The sequence below is a fragment of the Salvelinus fontinalis genome, chromosome 23 (assembly GCF_029448725.1).
Source record: "Salvelinus fontinalis isolate EN_2023a chromosome 23, ASM2944872v1, whole genome shotgun sequence".
Taxonomy (NCBI): domain Eukaryota; kingdom Metazoa; phylum Chordata; class Actinopteri; order Salmoniformes; family Salmonidae; genus Salvelinus; species Salvelinus fontinalis.
Window position 1 is genome coordinate 49,172,788 of NC_074687.1, and position 15,837 is coordinate 49,188,624.

Consider the following 15,837-nt stretch of genomic DNA (forward strand, 5'->3'; position numbering starts at 1 on the left):
TGACATAATTTTCTGGAATTTTCCAAGCTGTTAAAAGGCACAGTCAACTTAGTGCATGTAAACTTCTGACCCACTGGAATTGTGATACAGTGAATTAGAAGTGAAATAATCTGTCTGTAAACAATTGTTGGAAAAGTTACTTGTGTCATGCACAAAGTAGATGTCCTAACCGACTTGCCAAAACTAGTTTGTTTACAAGAAATTTGTGGAGTGGTTGAAAAAATTTTTTTAATGACGCCAACCTAAATGTATGTAAACGTCCGACTTCAACTGTATGTAGTACGTTAGTATGGCTATTTGAACACAGCTCAAGAGAACCCAGGAAGCCCACAGGACGTTGTGAGATAAGAAGCAGGAAGTAAACAGGAAGTAAAAGACAGTGGATGCAGAATGACAGTGAGAGAAGATCTGATGAAGAGCAACTGTATTTGGAGAGTGGAGACTTGTGCATCTATTCAGCAGTTCCCTAGTCAGTCAATCATACATGTTGTACCCAAAGTGAAAATGTATCATGGTCGTTAAAATAAGGCACTGAATAAATTATTTTGACAAGTGGATTAATTGATGAATATTTGTATTTATTTAACCTTTATTTAACTAGGAAGGTCAGTTTCTTATTTACAACGCCTACTCTGGCCAAACCCTAACCCAGACGACGCTGGGCCAATTGTGCGCCGCCCTATGGGACTCACAATTACGGCCGGTTGTGATATAGCCTGGAATCGAACCAGGGTCTGTAGTGACGCCACTAGCACTGAGATGCTGCACCACTCGGGAGCCTGCAAGGCTTGTCAGGAAAAGGAAACTACTCCAATGCGAAATTAAATTCATATTTTTGACATCCTCACTTGAGATATGACTGCATAACTACAACTAGCACAATCAATCTGAGTGTCTCCAATAATCTGACTTGCACCGGCAATGTCATGAGTATATCAAGTCAGAATATTACTAGTCAGACAGTTGCAAATCATTTAAAAAAAATGAAGTGACAGTTGCTAGGGACCTACGTGTGAGGCAGCCTGGTAGCTACATCTGGGTTTTGTTCATTTGGGCGCACAACAGACCATGTCTTAAAACACTTTGCAACGGACATCAAAAACTAGCATTTCCTACTGGAATAGATACACTACCTGCCCATTTTACTTGGACCATGTTCTTAAGTTTTGTGCCTCATAGCCACGACCCAGGTTCTGGACTTTCCTAAAGCAGAAGCAGCTGTAGCTACCAAGCCACAGGTGCATTTATAACTGTGTAGGCATCCCTCTCCCGCCCAACCACCAAGCCACGTGCCCCGGCATGCCTCACCTTTGTTGTTTGAGATACCGTAGTCAAAGCCCTGTGCCCCATTGGCTGCAGTAGCCCTGTTGAAGGCCTGGACAGAGAAGGGGCTAGGTGGTGGGGTCTGGGCCGCGTGCTCCAGAAGGGTTTGTTCTGTTGGGAGAGGAAACAGAGCTGGACCACATTAGCTCCACCAACAACAGCAACCAAAACATCCATTCATATCCATGTTATATTCGTTTAAGTTACTGTCCAGTGAAAATCTCACTTTAAAAAATGTATATATTCTGTTAACTCATACTCAAATAATGCTGCAGACTCTTCATATACTCGTATTTGTGGCCAAAGCAAAAATGTAATTAACAAATAAACTTATTTCAAACAGACAGTTGAAAGAAAAAAAAGCTTGCCATTTCCTCATATAACATGACGTCACGTTTTTGGCAGAGGTCGTCTAACTGGCGAAGCTGGCTAATCAGCTGTTTACCATACCATTCTGTTGTTCGGCTACGCAGAACACCATTCAAAACACAGAAAAGCTTTTTAACATACTTAACAAAAAAAACTATTTCACTCATATTGCATATTTAATACAAATCTGGAAACACTGGACTGACAGGCTAATCTTAAATAACTTGAAAACTAAGCTAAACTATGAGTGAGATCTGCGAGAACCCAACCCCAACTTGAGATAGAAATGCTCAACTCCATTTTCTTTAGGTCAACTCTCCCATTTGACTTGATTAACACCAAAGTTCAATTTAGAGACATATTATCTCAAGTGCTGGTTCAGCCTAAAGAATTAGGATCTTACAACTGTCCAGATACCCGGTAAATCTGATCCAAGATCAGCACTCGCACTCTGAGACACTTTGTGAATATGGGCTAGGGTTGGGCAGTATCCACATTTTATGCTACAGGAACCTACTGTTCCTGTAGCATACAAGAGTACACGGTATTACGAGCAGTGCACACAAGGGGCACTATTTATTTCCAAATGTGAAAATAATCTATATTCAAAATGTTTGACCTTATTGAAAAAATGCTAACAAAGGCTAACAAATTACTAGTGAAATTCCATTGCAGACACTAGCTAACAAGCGCAAACAAACATTTGTAATTGCAAGTGCAGACAACCAAGCTCATAAAGTTGCACAACAATCTTAAAAGGCTACTAGCAGTTTGTTGCACACATACAGCAGGGATCCTGAACCAGGATGGAATTGATTGTCTATGCTGTAACCAAGAAGCTTGATTTTGCAAGTAGGGATGTTAATGGTTAACCATTGAAAATACATTTGACCCGTAATGCTTATCAGTCTATATTCTGCAAAAGAGCAGAAAAACAAAAATGGGATGAAGTAGGTAGTTGGTTAGATGGGCTATTTACAGATGGGCTGTGTACAGCTGCAGCGATCGGTAAGCTGCTCTGACAGCTGATGCTTACAGTTCGAGAGGGAGACATGAGTCTCCAGCTTCAGTGATTTTTGAAATTCGTTCCAGTCATTGGCAGCAGAAAACTGGAAGGAAAGGTGGCCAAAGGAGGTGTTGGCTTTGGGGATGACCAGTGAAATATACCTGCTGGAGCGTGTGCTACGGGTGGGTGTTGCTATGGTGACCAGTGAGCTGAGATAAGGCGGAGCTTTACCTAGTAAAGACTTATAGATGACCTGGAGCCAGTGGGTTTTGCGACGAATATGATGCGAGGACCAGCCAACGAGAGCATACAGGTCGCAGTGGTGGGTAGTATATGGGGCTTTGGTGACAAAACGGACAGCACTGTGATAGATTGCATCCAGTTTGCTGAGTAGAGTGTTGGAGACTATTTTGTAAATGACATCGCCAAAGTCAAGGATCGGTAGGATAGTCAGTTTTACGAGGGTATGTTTGGCAGCATGAGTGAAGGATGCTTTGTTGTGAAATAGGAAGCCGATTCTAGATTTAATTTTGGATTGGAGATGCTGAATATGAGTCTGGAAGGAGAGTTTACAGTCTAGCCAGACACCTAGGTATTTATAGTTGTCCACATATTCTAATTCAGAACTGTCCAGAGTAGTGATGCTAGTCGGGTGGGCGGGTGTGGGCGGCGATCTGTTGAAGAGCATGCATTTCGTTTTACTAGCATTTAAGATCAGTTGGAGGACACGGAAGGAGTGTTGTAGGGCATTGAAGCTCGTTTGGAGCTTTGTTAACACAGTGCCCAAAGAAGGGCAAGATGTATACAGAATTGTGTCGTCTGCATAGAGGTGGATCAAAGAATCACCCGCAGCAAGAGCAACATCATTGATATATATACAGAGAAAAGAGTCGGCCCGAGAATTGAACCCTGTGGCACCCCCATAGAGACTGCCCGAAGCCCGGACAACAGGCCCTCTGATTTGATACACTGAACTCTATCTGAGAAGTAGTTAGTGAACCAGGCAAGGCAGTCATTAGAGAAACCAAGGCTGTTGAGTCTGCCGATAAGAATGTGGTGATTGACAGAGTCGAAAGCCTTGGCCAGGTCGATGAAGACGGGTGCACAGTACTGTCTTTTATCGATGGCGGTTATGATATCGTTCAGGACCTTGAGCGTGGCTGTGAGTTTACTTCAAATAATGAGGCATATGTTACCTATTTTATAAATACTTCAGGTCCTTAGCTACAGGCAGTTAGATTTGGGTATGTCATTTTAGGCGATAAAAAAAAAAAGGGTCAGATCCTTAAGAGGTTTAAATAGGCCTTTTGACTAAGACGATAGGCTTGCTATTCTTGCATGTTTTCATTAAGCTCTAAATGAAAATGTCCAGATCTTGTATGCATTCATAGTATCAAAGAGGAAGAGTCGAAGTGAGAGGTTTCACTCTCCCCAAATTTTCCAAAATAAGCCCAATGAGTTTCTATGGGCTTTTTTGGGGCCTAAGCTTGTCGCCTGCCTTCCCGCCTTGGGACAAGTCCTATTGTTAGGGCAGAAACATAAGCATCTCGTCATTATATGTACAGATTAGAGGTTGACCGATTAATCGGAACGGCCTATTTCACAACAATCGGAAATCGTTAATTTTCTACGCCGTAGTAATTTTTTACACCTTTATTTAACTAGGCAAGTCAGTTAAAAACACATTCATATTTTCAATGACGGCCTAGGAACGGTGGGTTAAATGCCTTGTTCAGGGGCAGAATGACAGATTTTTACCTCGTCAGCTCAGGGATTCAATCTTGCAAACTTACGGTTAACGTGTCCAACGCTCTAACCACCTGCCTCACGAGGAGGCTGCCTGTTACGCGAATGCAGTAAGAAGCCAAGGTAAGTTGCTAGCTAGCATTAAACTTATCTTATAAAAAACAATCAATCAATCATAATCACTAGTTAACTACACATGGTTGATGATATTACTAGTTTATCAAGCGTGTCCTGCGTTGCATATAATCGATGCGGTGCGCATTCGCGAAAAAGGACTGTCGTTGCTCCAACGTGTACCTAACCATAAACATCAATGCCTTTCTTAAAATCAATACACAGAAGTATATATTTTTAAACATGCATATTTAGCTAAAAGAAATCCAGGTTAGCAGGCAATATTAACCAGGTCAAATTGTGTCACTTCTCTTGCGTTCATTGCACGCAGAGTCAGGGTATATGCAGCAGTTTGGTCCGCCTGGCTCATTGCGAACTAATTTGCCAGAATTTTATGTAATTATGACATAACATTGAAGGTTGTGCAATGTAACAGGAATATTTAGACTTATGGATCCCACCCGTTAGATAAAATACATAACGGTTCCGTATTTCACTGAAAGAATAAACGTTTTGTTTTCGAGATGATAGTTTCCAGATTCGACCATTTTAATGACCTAAGGCTCGTATTTCTGTGTGTTATTATGTTATAATTAAGTCTATGATTTGATAGAGCAGTCTGACTGAGCGATGGTAGGCTCAGTCAGACTGCAGGCTCGTAAGCATTCATTCAAACAGCACTTTCGTGCGTTTTGCCAGCAGCTCTGCGCTGTTTTATGACTTCCTATCAACTCCCAAGATTAGGCTGGTGTAACCAATGTGAAATGACAAGCTAGTTAGCGGGGTGCGCGCTAATAGCGTTTCAAACGTCACTCGCTCTGAGACTTGGAGTATTTGTTCCACTTGCTCTGCATGGGTAACGCTGCTTCGAGGGTGGCTGTTGTCGATGTGTTCCTGGTTCGAGGCCAGGAAGCGGCGAGGAGAGGGATGGAAGCTATACTGTTACACTGGCAATACGAAAGTGCCTATAAGAACATCCAATAGTCAAAGGTATATGAAATACAAATCGTATAGAGAGAAATAGTCCTATAATTTCTTCAATAACTACAGCCTAAAACTTCTTACCTGGGAATATTGAAGACTCATGTTAAAAGGAACCACCAGCTTTCATATGTTCTCATGTTCTGAGCAAGGAACTTAAACGTTAGCCTTCTTACATGGCACATATTGCACTTTTACTTTCTTCTCCAACACTTTGTTTTTGCATTATTTAAACGAGGCTAAATTGATTTTTATTGATGATTCATTCAGTATTGTTGTAATTGTCATTATTACAAAAAAAAAAAAAAAAAAAAACTGCCGATTGATCGGTATCGGCTTCTTTTGGTCCTACCATAAATGGTTTCGGCGTTGAAAAATCATAATCGGTCGACCTCTAGTACAGATCTCTGATAGTATTTCCTGTTGGTCACGTGTTTAATGTTTGGGAAAAATGTAACCATTTGTTGAACAGGTAAATGAGGGTCAGTCAGTCGGCAGCAAAATTGACAGAAATGTGCATCCCTACTTGCAAGCTAGCGACTTAGCTATCAAGTTAGAAAACCAAATCCATAGCTGGAGCCCTTAGTTAGATAGTTAACTTATAGTTAGTTATAAGCAGTGGCGAGGGGGGGCCGAACCCCCAAAATTTGTATTTTATTTTTATGGACGGTCCTGAAAATCATGCTGTGGCAAAAAAATATATACCCCGGTATACGGTATTTACGGTATACCGCCAAGCCCCATACAGACCCTGATCCCAAAATTTAAAAAAGGACACAGGAGTAAAAAGCAGTAAGTTAAGTTAAAAGGCTCTTACCTTCCTCATGGCGTAGGTACTGGTTTCCCCCACGGTCTCGGGCCAGAGACCAGGCCTCTCCTTCGTCGCTCTCGCAGAACTCCACCACACTGTTTTTGTCCAGCTGCACCCACGTCCCCTCCGTGTTTACCACCTGACGCACAACACAATGCTCTTTATCCCTATATACATGCACACACACAAATGCTACAGTCCACACACAGCACCGTTCTCTCAAATACAATCCCATCCACCTATACAAAAATGTACATCATTCCTTCAGAACAATTCCATACGGCATTGTAGCTATAATATTTCTCATAAAAGCAGCATTTTGCAGATCTCACTGGCTAAAGAGAATTAATTAAACAACTTACTCTAAAAGTGAATCATATTGAAAGGTAATTTCATGTTTGTCTTGGTTTTCTAAAGGTCCTGAAAAAATCATCACTATAGACAGACGGACACAAATGGAAAGTGGAAATGTTAATAAATGCAGAGGTTGCACTGCGTAGAGAGAGCGAGCGACACTTAGTGAGTATTTCTATGTTTCCTCGTAGCTTAGTATCTCCTTGCCACCTTCTCAACCCTACTGGAGGAGGTTCAAGGTTCCTCCCCTCAGACCATCTTTTCCGATGCGTGTTGAGAAGGAGACGAGGAGATAGGATGTGGGGAATCGAGGAAAGATTCAATGAGAAAGAGCCGGGGAGCCATTGGTTCAGAGAGGGCATTCTAGTAACAGCATGACAACACCACATCCCCAATCAGAGGTCAAGCAGGAAGTAGGCAACATTCAGCACTTCCGGGTCAAGGAATTTTAGAGAGTTTAAAAAAGTCCACCAAGAAACAAAAGAGGACAGAAGGTGTAAGAGAGAAGATTCATCTGAGGTACAGTATGGCTTCAGCATTTCAAGAATCCAATGTCAGAAAAAAGTGAAGGATTTTTTTTTTTTTATATCAGTGTGAGAAAAAATGTCAGAAAAAATTGAATCAGTTTCAAATGATAAATAAACTAAGATAGTTTAAATAAACTATCCTGAACAAAAATATAAATGCAACGTGGAGTGTTGGTCCCATGTTTCATGAGCTGAAATAACAGATCCCAGAAATGTTCCACATGCACAAAAATCTTATTTCCCTCAAATTTTCTGCACAAATGTTTTTACATCCCTGTTAGTGAGCATTTCTCATTTGCCAAGATAATCCATCCCCCTGACAGGTGTGGCATATAAAGAAGCTGAATAAACAGCATGATCATTACACAGGTGCTGGGGACAATAAAAGGCCACTCTAAAATGTGCAGTTTTGTCACAACACGACAGATAATGCAAGTTTTGAAGGAACGTGCAATTGGCATGCTGACTGCAGGAATGTCAACCAGAGCTGTTGCCAAATAATTCAATGTTGATTTCTCTACCATAAGATGCCTCCAACGTAATTATAGAGAATTTGGCAGTATGTCCAACCGGCCTCAACCGCAGACCAAGTGTAACCACGCCAGCCCAGGACCTCCAAATCCGTCTTCTTCACCTGCGGGATCGTCTGACACCAGCCACCTGGACAGCTAATGGAACTGAGGAGTATTTCTGTCAGTAATAAAGCCCTTTTGTGAGGAAAAACTCATTCTGATTGGCTGGGCCTGGCTCCCAACTGGGTTGGCCTATGACCTCCCAGGCCCACCCATGGTGCGCCCCTGCCCAGTCATCTAAAATCCATAGATTAGGGCCTAATTAATTCATTTCAAATGACTGATTTCCTTATGTGAACTGTAACTCAGTAAAACCGTTGACATTTTGCATGTTGCGTTTATATTTTTGTTCAGTATATATTAAAATGAACGAAAATGTATAAATGCAAAAGGAAACAAATCAAAAATGCTGTAGCCACTGGAGTGTGTTCTTTAAAGAAAAGAGCCTCCTCATGTTGAAAGAAAGGACAGAGCACACACCCCGACCCAGAGGCATCTCATGTATTCACCCTTTCAATGGTAAAGTACATACATCCAAAACAAGTCAACCAATTTACAAGCAAAAGGGGGAGGAAACAAAAGACATTACAACAACTTCTGTCTGTTTTTGCAAAGAGAGATCAAAGTAGAAGAGTGAAACAAAAAAAATGGGTATAAGAACTACAAAATAGTAATTAAGTAATCTAGATTGATTAATTATCATTTAAAGGCAGCCACAATAAGTAATTTAAGACATCACATTTGTTATTTTCAGTTGTTTCTTTGGGGGGGTGGTGCGTACCTCGCCTACTGCCTTGACCGTGTTCCCAAGTACTAACATTCCAATGGGGATACCCCTAAGGTTTGGGCAGCTTCTGATGTTGTGACCCGAGGGACCCGTCTTCACTACCTTATAAAGCCCAGGGCCGCCGCCCTGCCCCACCCTGTCCTGCATGGAGGGGGCCTCTTGGGAGGGGCGGCCGCTGGCGCTCACCTCGTTAACACTCTGCTCGGATTGGCTTCCTGCCTCCTGCAAGAGGGAATTGACAGGCGTTAATACCAATCAGGCTCGGTTAGAAGACTACAGTCAATGGAAGAGTAGTGATGGATTTGTCTGATGTGATGTCATATTTTCATCCTGATTCCTGACAACTGTGTGTGTATGTGTCTTATGAGAGACGATATAGAGTGACTAGTGTTTCAGGTTATCGAATAATAAAAGTCCCATCATTTCAATTCAAGTTTTACAGTACTGTCCAAAGAGCTATCACTTAAACAAAACCAGTAGGATTCACTCTCTGTAGCAAATGGTGACATAAACCTAAAGCACAGCTCCCGAGTGGCGTAGCGGTCTAAGGCACGGCATCTCAGTGCTAGAGGCGTCACTACAGACCCTGGTTCGATCCCGGGTTCCGGTATCACAACCGGCCGTTCATAACTGACTTGCCTAGTTGAATAAAGGTTGAAAAAAAATGTATTTCAATGCTGCAGCAATGACTATCAGATTTTTTTTTCGAGGACACTATGAGCATCAGGTGCACAGGTTGTTGTTGGGCTGATACTGTCTCAATGGCATAAAGTGGACAAGACAGGTGTCATTGGCAACACCTGAATGCCACAAAGTTCTCAAAAAGTGTGACGACTAAAAGTATGACTAAATGCATCAACTAAAAGAATGTATCACTTCATACTGTGCAAACCTGAAATATGTTTCAATTGTTTCATAGATGTGTGGTTATGGGTAGACTTCTAATAACAAGGGAGATTAATGTCAGCATGGGAAAAATCAGAAAAAAATGACGCACTCACTACTGTAAGTTGCTCTGGATAAGAGCATCTGCTAAATTACTAAAATGTCAAATGTAAATGACAAAATGGGGGCCAGAGTACTAGACACAAACAGTAGGCTACATGTCATCTACCCTTTCATACAAAAGCCACATGTAACATATTAGTGTCATTGTTATTAACCCTCATGCAACACACATATGTCCATTTCACTCAATAGCTTGAATTTCATGTGAAATGGGAACAAAGTTATCACGGGACAGACAGCATAACAAATGGACTTTGAATGAATAGTTGATTCCTAAAGGGGAATTGAGGTAGAACGACAGTGTTCTTAAATTAAACTACTCAGAAAGTCATGCAACTGTGGTTAATAACTCAAAGTTCACTATAACTCAAATTCAAGAACTCAATAGAAAACATGGAAATAACAGATGGATGAAAAAGCAACAGAGCAGCCAAGCCATACACATCTCTCCTTCACACAACTCACCTGTGGGAATATAGTTAAGGGGGTCCACAACAAAAAGCCGATATCCCTGACTCCTTGGCTAGCGTTAAAGACACTCTGAGCAACAAATCGTAAGTACAAGTCAAGAAACGGCAAGAGGATTCATTTAAGTGTGAGAAAAAGGGAGAGAACAAACGCTGATGTCTTTTTTTGGGGGAAGAAATCATTATTCATATTTTTCCTGCAATTTTTTGCTGTGTATAAGTTATTTTGTAATTGAACTTGAGAAGAGTAGGCTTTCACCAATTTTGACGCGGTACCAGAAAGGCCTTCTACTCAAGCAATTGTGAAGAAATGGCAAGATGTTGTGAAGGATTCGGAACACAGACATTTTTTTTATTTTGTGTGGGAAGGGGTTGGAATAGTTATTATGGGTTAACAATCCCGCCCAGAAAATCTCTTAAAATCCATTTCAACACATAGGATGTAGTGTGTCATGCTGTTTGACAACACCCTTTACATAGAAGCCTCTGTGAACCTTAGAAGCCTCATAGAGCAACCAAATGCATAGGTGGAATTGTGGAGTGGTAGAAGCACAATTTCTATATGAAACTGTGTTGGGGACCAATGAATGCCTCATGACCGAAAACCATCAATTTTACAAATAGCTGTGAATACGTAGGCAATGACATTTATTTATGAATATTAACATTTCTTAATCTATCCACCTACGAAGTCCCTGATTAGACAGGGCCAGTTTCCCGGACACAGATTATGCCTAATCCTGGACTAAAAAGCATGCACAAATGAAAAATAATTTTTTTAGGCCAGGACTAGGCTTCATCTGAGTCTAACAAACTGGCCTTTAGATTTTAGAGGTTGTTTGTGCCATGGAACAAATGTATGTGAAATCTCTTTTGAGAGAGAAGAGCTCTTTTTGTGTTGCTCTGAGGTGCCTGTGCTTATGAAGCGTGGGCGAGAAGAAGCAATGAGGAAGAGGTGAAGAGAATAGCAGACAGTGCAGCTAAGACCCTCAAACTAAACACACTGAAAATGCTCGTCGACTACCTCTCTCTTTCTGGTCCATTCATGCATTGGGGATGCCTTCAATGCATTAAACATGTATTAACTGATCATGTGAGGGTTTTTCGAGAGTCCAACTGAACACATGATTCTAGTCACGCTAAAGTAAATAGTTTTAAATCCCCTGAGACATGCACGTTGCCCTTAGTGCGGGCTCATGACACAGCAGTGACATCCATTTGGACACATCATGCAACAACACACTTAAGTTCTTTCAAACTGTTAAAGGAGGTTCTCAATACTTCATGCTTGTAGACATTTGGGGAACGGATACCATCCAATATCACTATACACAGTGTGTAGGTAGGTAGACGATAAAGGGGAATCGTCAAACTTCAATACAACCATCATCACACATCAAATCAATCCCATTGAGTTGGGGGGGGGGGGGGGGGGGGGGTTCCAATTGAGTTACACATGAATGGTGGAAGCACTGATTTGTGATGTTTTCCCCAAATGAACAGCATAGGGGGGTAAGACTACCCTTCTATCCTACAGACTGACTGACTGACTGATCGTCATTTTACTTACGTTGGCTGGGACCAGCAGGCTCCTGCCCACATGCTGGTTAAAAGAGAGGCACCAGGCTTCAGTGTACCCATTCATGTTGGGCACATACTTCTTTACTGTCTCATCATTCAGCCTGAGCCAAACACCATCATCATTGTGGATCTATGGGAAAACAAGCAACAGAGGGCAGAGAGCACAGCCATGCCCCCCTCATGTCACTATGGAAACGGAAAGAGGGGTGGCGGAGTCCCCCGGGCAATAAGAGCACCTTACGCGAGGCTGCAGCGGGAGAGAGAGGGAGGCCGAATAATAGGGTAGTCAACTGAATGGCTCCAGAAACCCAGATTCAACAAGAAGAAAGGCAGAGTCACCTATACTGAGTGGTGCATAACAATGTAAAACCCAGGTTTAAAACCTGTCCTAAAATAAATGGTTGATGCTTGGTAGCATGCTTTGTGAAAACACACTGAACTGAGAGTAACATCACTTAGCAGAATGCTGTGACTCTCTCGTATTGGTGTGGACGGTCTCTGCTTTTTGCCAAGGTTTGAGAAGAGGTTTGACAAAAACTCTGAAAGGCCTTCCTAGGCTAAAATGGAGGACAAAATTCTGACTGGTGCTTCTTTCCTACACAAAACTGTACACAACATGCTCTGCCATAAGGTTGATGTTTTTCTCGCTGCAGCCTCGGAGTGTCTTGCATGTGTATGAAGCAACACAAAGGCAAAAGTAACAAATAAGTGAGCTCAGAAGAGAAGCAGCAATAACTAGAAAGAGGTAGACACACTGCAGTTTCACTGTACTCAAAACCGTCATACACATTTACTCTGTAGATTGCGAGGACTGAATCCTGACTCGTGTTCTGCACATATATCTCAGATTTCCACAGAAATCCCCCGCTGACCATAATGCATGACTTCCGCAAATGTCTGAGGTTAAGGTCGCAAAATCCCAGAAACATTCCCAAAGCTCACAGGTTTTTCCAGAAGGTTGGAGGAACTTTTGTGATGGTTTCTGTAATGTTGCAAACCTTTAAGGTCACACACTTGGATGTCAAGTTAGTATGCAGTAAAATTAAGAGGAATTAAGAAAAAAACAGACAAAGAAAAGATAAAAGAAAATAAAGAGAATCTAATTCTACAACTCGACCAAATCGCCTAGTCTAGAACAGTTTACCTCATCAATGAAAGTGATGGTGCCATTGACTTGCACTATGCCTATCTGTTCGCTCTGCAGGGAAGGGTGACTACGCACACGGAGGCCTGCGCTGTCCTTGGACACAAATTTGCGGACCTGAGAGAAGCAGAGGAGACAGGAAGACAGTAAGCCGGTAAGCCATAGGAGCCTCAGGAGGGGAAAGCGGAAAAGAGGCAACAGAGGGGAGGACACACACACTGCAGAGACACAGACATAATCACAAAGGCAATGCAGGCACTCTTGGTCACGGATCACACACACGCGTGTAAAGTGTACACACACACACACACACACAGAGACACACACACAGTGGGAGAAAGTGTAGAAGTGCTCCGTTCTGAACAGTGCTGGTTGGACAAATCCAGGGCAAACCCAAGGTTGACTTGAAATACAGATGGTTAAATAATAAAAACGTAATCAATTAAAACAATAAGAAACCCTACCATCCACCCAGTTCTCTTATTGGTGTTGGATATGATCCACTGTACACAAGTACAGAAGGGAGATACAAAGAGCTGAGTGGAAATGTGCGGTTCGTTGCTTGTTTCCCCATTGTCGGTTAAATTATTGTCTGCCACAAAAACAAAGATACATAACTTGGTTCGTGACAGTGGAAACATTCACTGCACGTTGCAATGTTCTTCATGATAAATGTCTCAACAGATAAGCACCAGTTGGAATGAGAGTGAACAAGACGTGAAATAAATATTCCTATGCATTACATCCAGACACTTACAACAGCTGGAGGAAACAGAGGACCAGAAACAAACAGTGAATGAACACACGACTGGCTGTGACGGTGTGTTTTCATGTCCTTTGGTTTAGGGACGTGTCTGTTCTCAGATGAGTGTCTGTTCTCAGATGAGTATGTGGAGTCAGGTGTGGCGGTCTCACCTTGCTAGGTTGGGGATCGGCCTTGGGTTTAACCATCTGTGTGCCAGGTGGGATCATGCCTTTAGGAGGGTCTTTCACCTCCACCTCCAGACCAGCATCTAGTGGGTTAAACATGCACACAGTCCACACTCCGCTAGCAGATAACTTTCATTTATATTAACAACTAATATATGTTTAATAGATTTCCTAACTAATACAGTTAGTTTCTCTAATAATAGACTAACCACAATACCAACATACAGTTTTTGGAGGGCTTGTGCTGTGACAAACTTCAAATGAACAGAAACTTCAAATGACATCAACTGACTTGAGCTCTAGTCCAATTTGCATACAGGAAAATGGGAATTGGAATCTCTGTTAACTTACTACAATGAAATGACTAAATAGAAATATAAGTGAACCCAACCCTGTTCTACGTTACCGATCTCAATGCCGTCGATGGTGACGTGGATTGTGTAGAGGCCCACAGCCCCGGGGGTCCAGTTGGCACTGTACGTCCCGTCTGTGTTGGCCCGGATCAACATGTTCTCACTGGGCCTGGCGGTGGAGAGAAACAGGGATGAAAGCGTTTCACTCCAAATGAACAGACCCGCTTTCCCCCTCACTTCTCATCACATTTTGTCATAAAACCTGGGTTCAAATGGTGTTCGTTCTCATTCAATTACTTTTGCTGCACTTAATTGACCTTTATCTCATCTCGTACCTCTTTGGAGTGGGTGAAGCAAAGCGAAGCTCCTCAAACGAGTAATTCTCATAGGCCTGGACAAGGAGAAAATAAACATGGTGTCAAAAAAGGTTACACTCAAAAAATAAATAATTTCTATGTATTATTTCACAAGGAAACATGTGCCAGTTGAGCAACAGCTTCCCCTTAAGTTTTTTTATTTAACCTTATTTAGCCAGGGAATCATGCTGAGACTACCGTCTCTTTTGCAGATGAGCGCTGCACGAACACGTCAGTTAACAACAATTATACTATAAATACCTATATACACAATACATAAAAAATGGAAAGTAAAACACAATGATATGAAACAAACACATTCTTCTAGGTTGTGCCATATTGCTTTTCCATTCAGATCTATCTGACATGTGAAGGGAAAAGAACAATTGCAGAGAGAAGGGTACTTGGAATCTTCATGGCATGAAACGCATCCCAGGAAGAAACAAACCAGTATTCTTTACTTACAAGCTGATACATTTGTTTCATTCTAATGCACAGAAATAATACATTTTTAATCTAAACACATCTGAAAATATATATATATTTTTTTAAATGTACACATTTTATATTTTGTACTTTTACCCCCTTTTCTCCCCAATTTTGTGACATCCAATTGGTAGTTACAGTCTTATAGTCTTGTCCCATCGCTGGGGCGGCAGGTAGTCTAGTGGTTAGAGTGTTGGGGCAGTAACCGAAAGGTTGCTGGATCGAATCCCCGAGATGACAAGGTAAAAATCTGTCGTTCTGCCCCTGAACAAGGCTGTTCCCCGGTAGGCCGTAATTGTAAATAATAAATTATTAAGGAAATATCTGTACAACTGGCGACCGTGTCAGCGGCCCGCCACAGGAGTTGCTAGAGAGCGATGGGACAAGGACATCCCGGCCGGCCAAACCCTCCCCTAACCCAGACAGCGCTGGGCCAATTGTGTCGCCTCATGGGTCTCCCAGTCGCGGCCGGCTGCGACACAGCCCAGGATCGAACCCAGGTCTGTAGTGATGCCTCAAGCACTGCAATGATTTTATCTCTGTGGTTCCCTAACCTTCATCATTGTGATGGCAATGTAACGTGCTTCCTTGACGATCATGGGCTCATAGGTGGCCTCCAGCTTGGGCATGGGCAGGCCCCCGAAGGTAAGGTCAGCGGTGCCCGAGAAGGATGGGTTGGTGCTGCCTGGGAGACGCTGCAGCTTCCTCATGCACTCCTGCTGCATGGACTTCTTCTGGGAGACAGGCACTGCCTTCACCTCCACCTGTGGGAGAGGAGAGGGAGAGACATGGGCGTACAGTTAGCAAAGATATACTCATTGTTATATTCACCATGAAAATGTGCTAACATTACAGTGGGTTCATCAGCGCGACTATCAGCGCCCAGTCATTTTCGATGGACACAAGGGTACACTCAGCAACT

The 15,837-nt window shown here is 42.3% G+C and overlaps 1 protein-coding gene across 26 annotated transcripts in view; it reads right to left on the bottom strand.

The window, feature by feature from the left end:
- Nucleotides 1–15,837, bottom strand: part of LOC129821430 (E3 ubiquitin-protein ligase MYCBP2) — a 294,275-nt gene that overhangs the window by 64,481 nt on the left and 213,957 nt on the right. For 13 of the 26 annotated variants that reach the window (XM_055879088.1, XM_055879085.1, XM_055879077.1 and 10 more), the window contains 10 exons: nt 15,470–15,679; nt 14,409–14,464; nt 14,112–14,242; nt 13,706–13,803; nt 12,791–12,907; nt 11,636–11,776; nt 10,064–10,138; nt 8,585–8,812; nt 6,357–6,489; nt 1,309–1,434 (listed from right to left, as the gene is read on the bottom strand). In XM_055879088.1, the coding sequence (XP_055735063.1) occupies nt 1,309–1,434; nt 6,357–6,489; nt 8,585–8,812; nt 10,064–10,138; nt 11,636–11,776; nt 12,791–12,907; nt 13,706–13,803; nt 14,112–14,242; nt 14,409–14,464; nt 15,470–15,679 (1,315 nt within the window). The remainder of the gene's footprint in view (nt 1–1,308; nt 1,435–6,356; nt 6,490–8,584; nt 8,813–10,063; nt 10,139–11,635; nt 11,777–12,790; nt 12,908–13,705; nt 13,804–14,111; nt 14,243–14,408; nt 14,465–15,469; nt 15,680–15,837) is intronic. The other 13 variants (XM_055879095.1, XM_055879094.1, XM_055879078.1 and 10 more) reach the window with 6 other exon arrangements.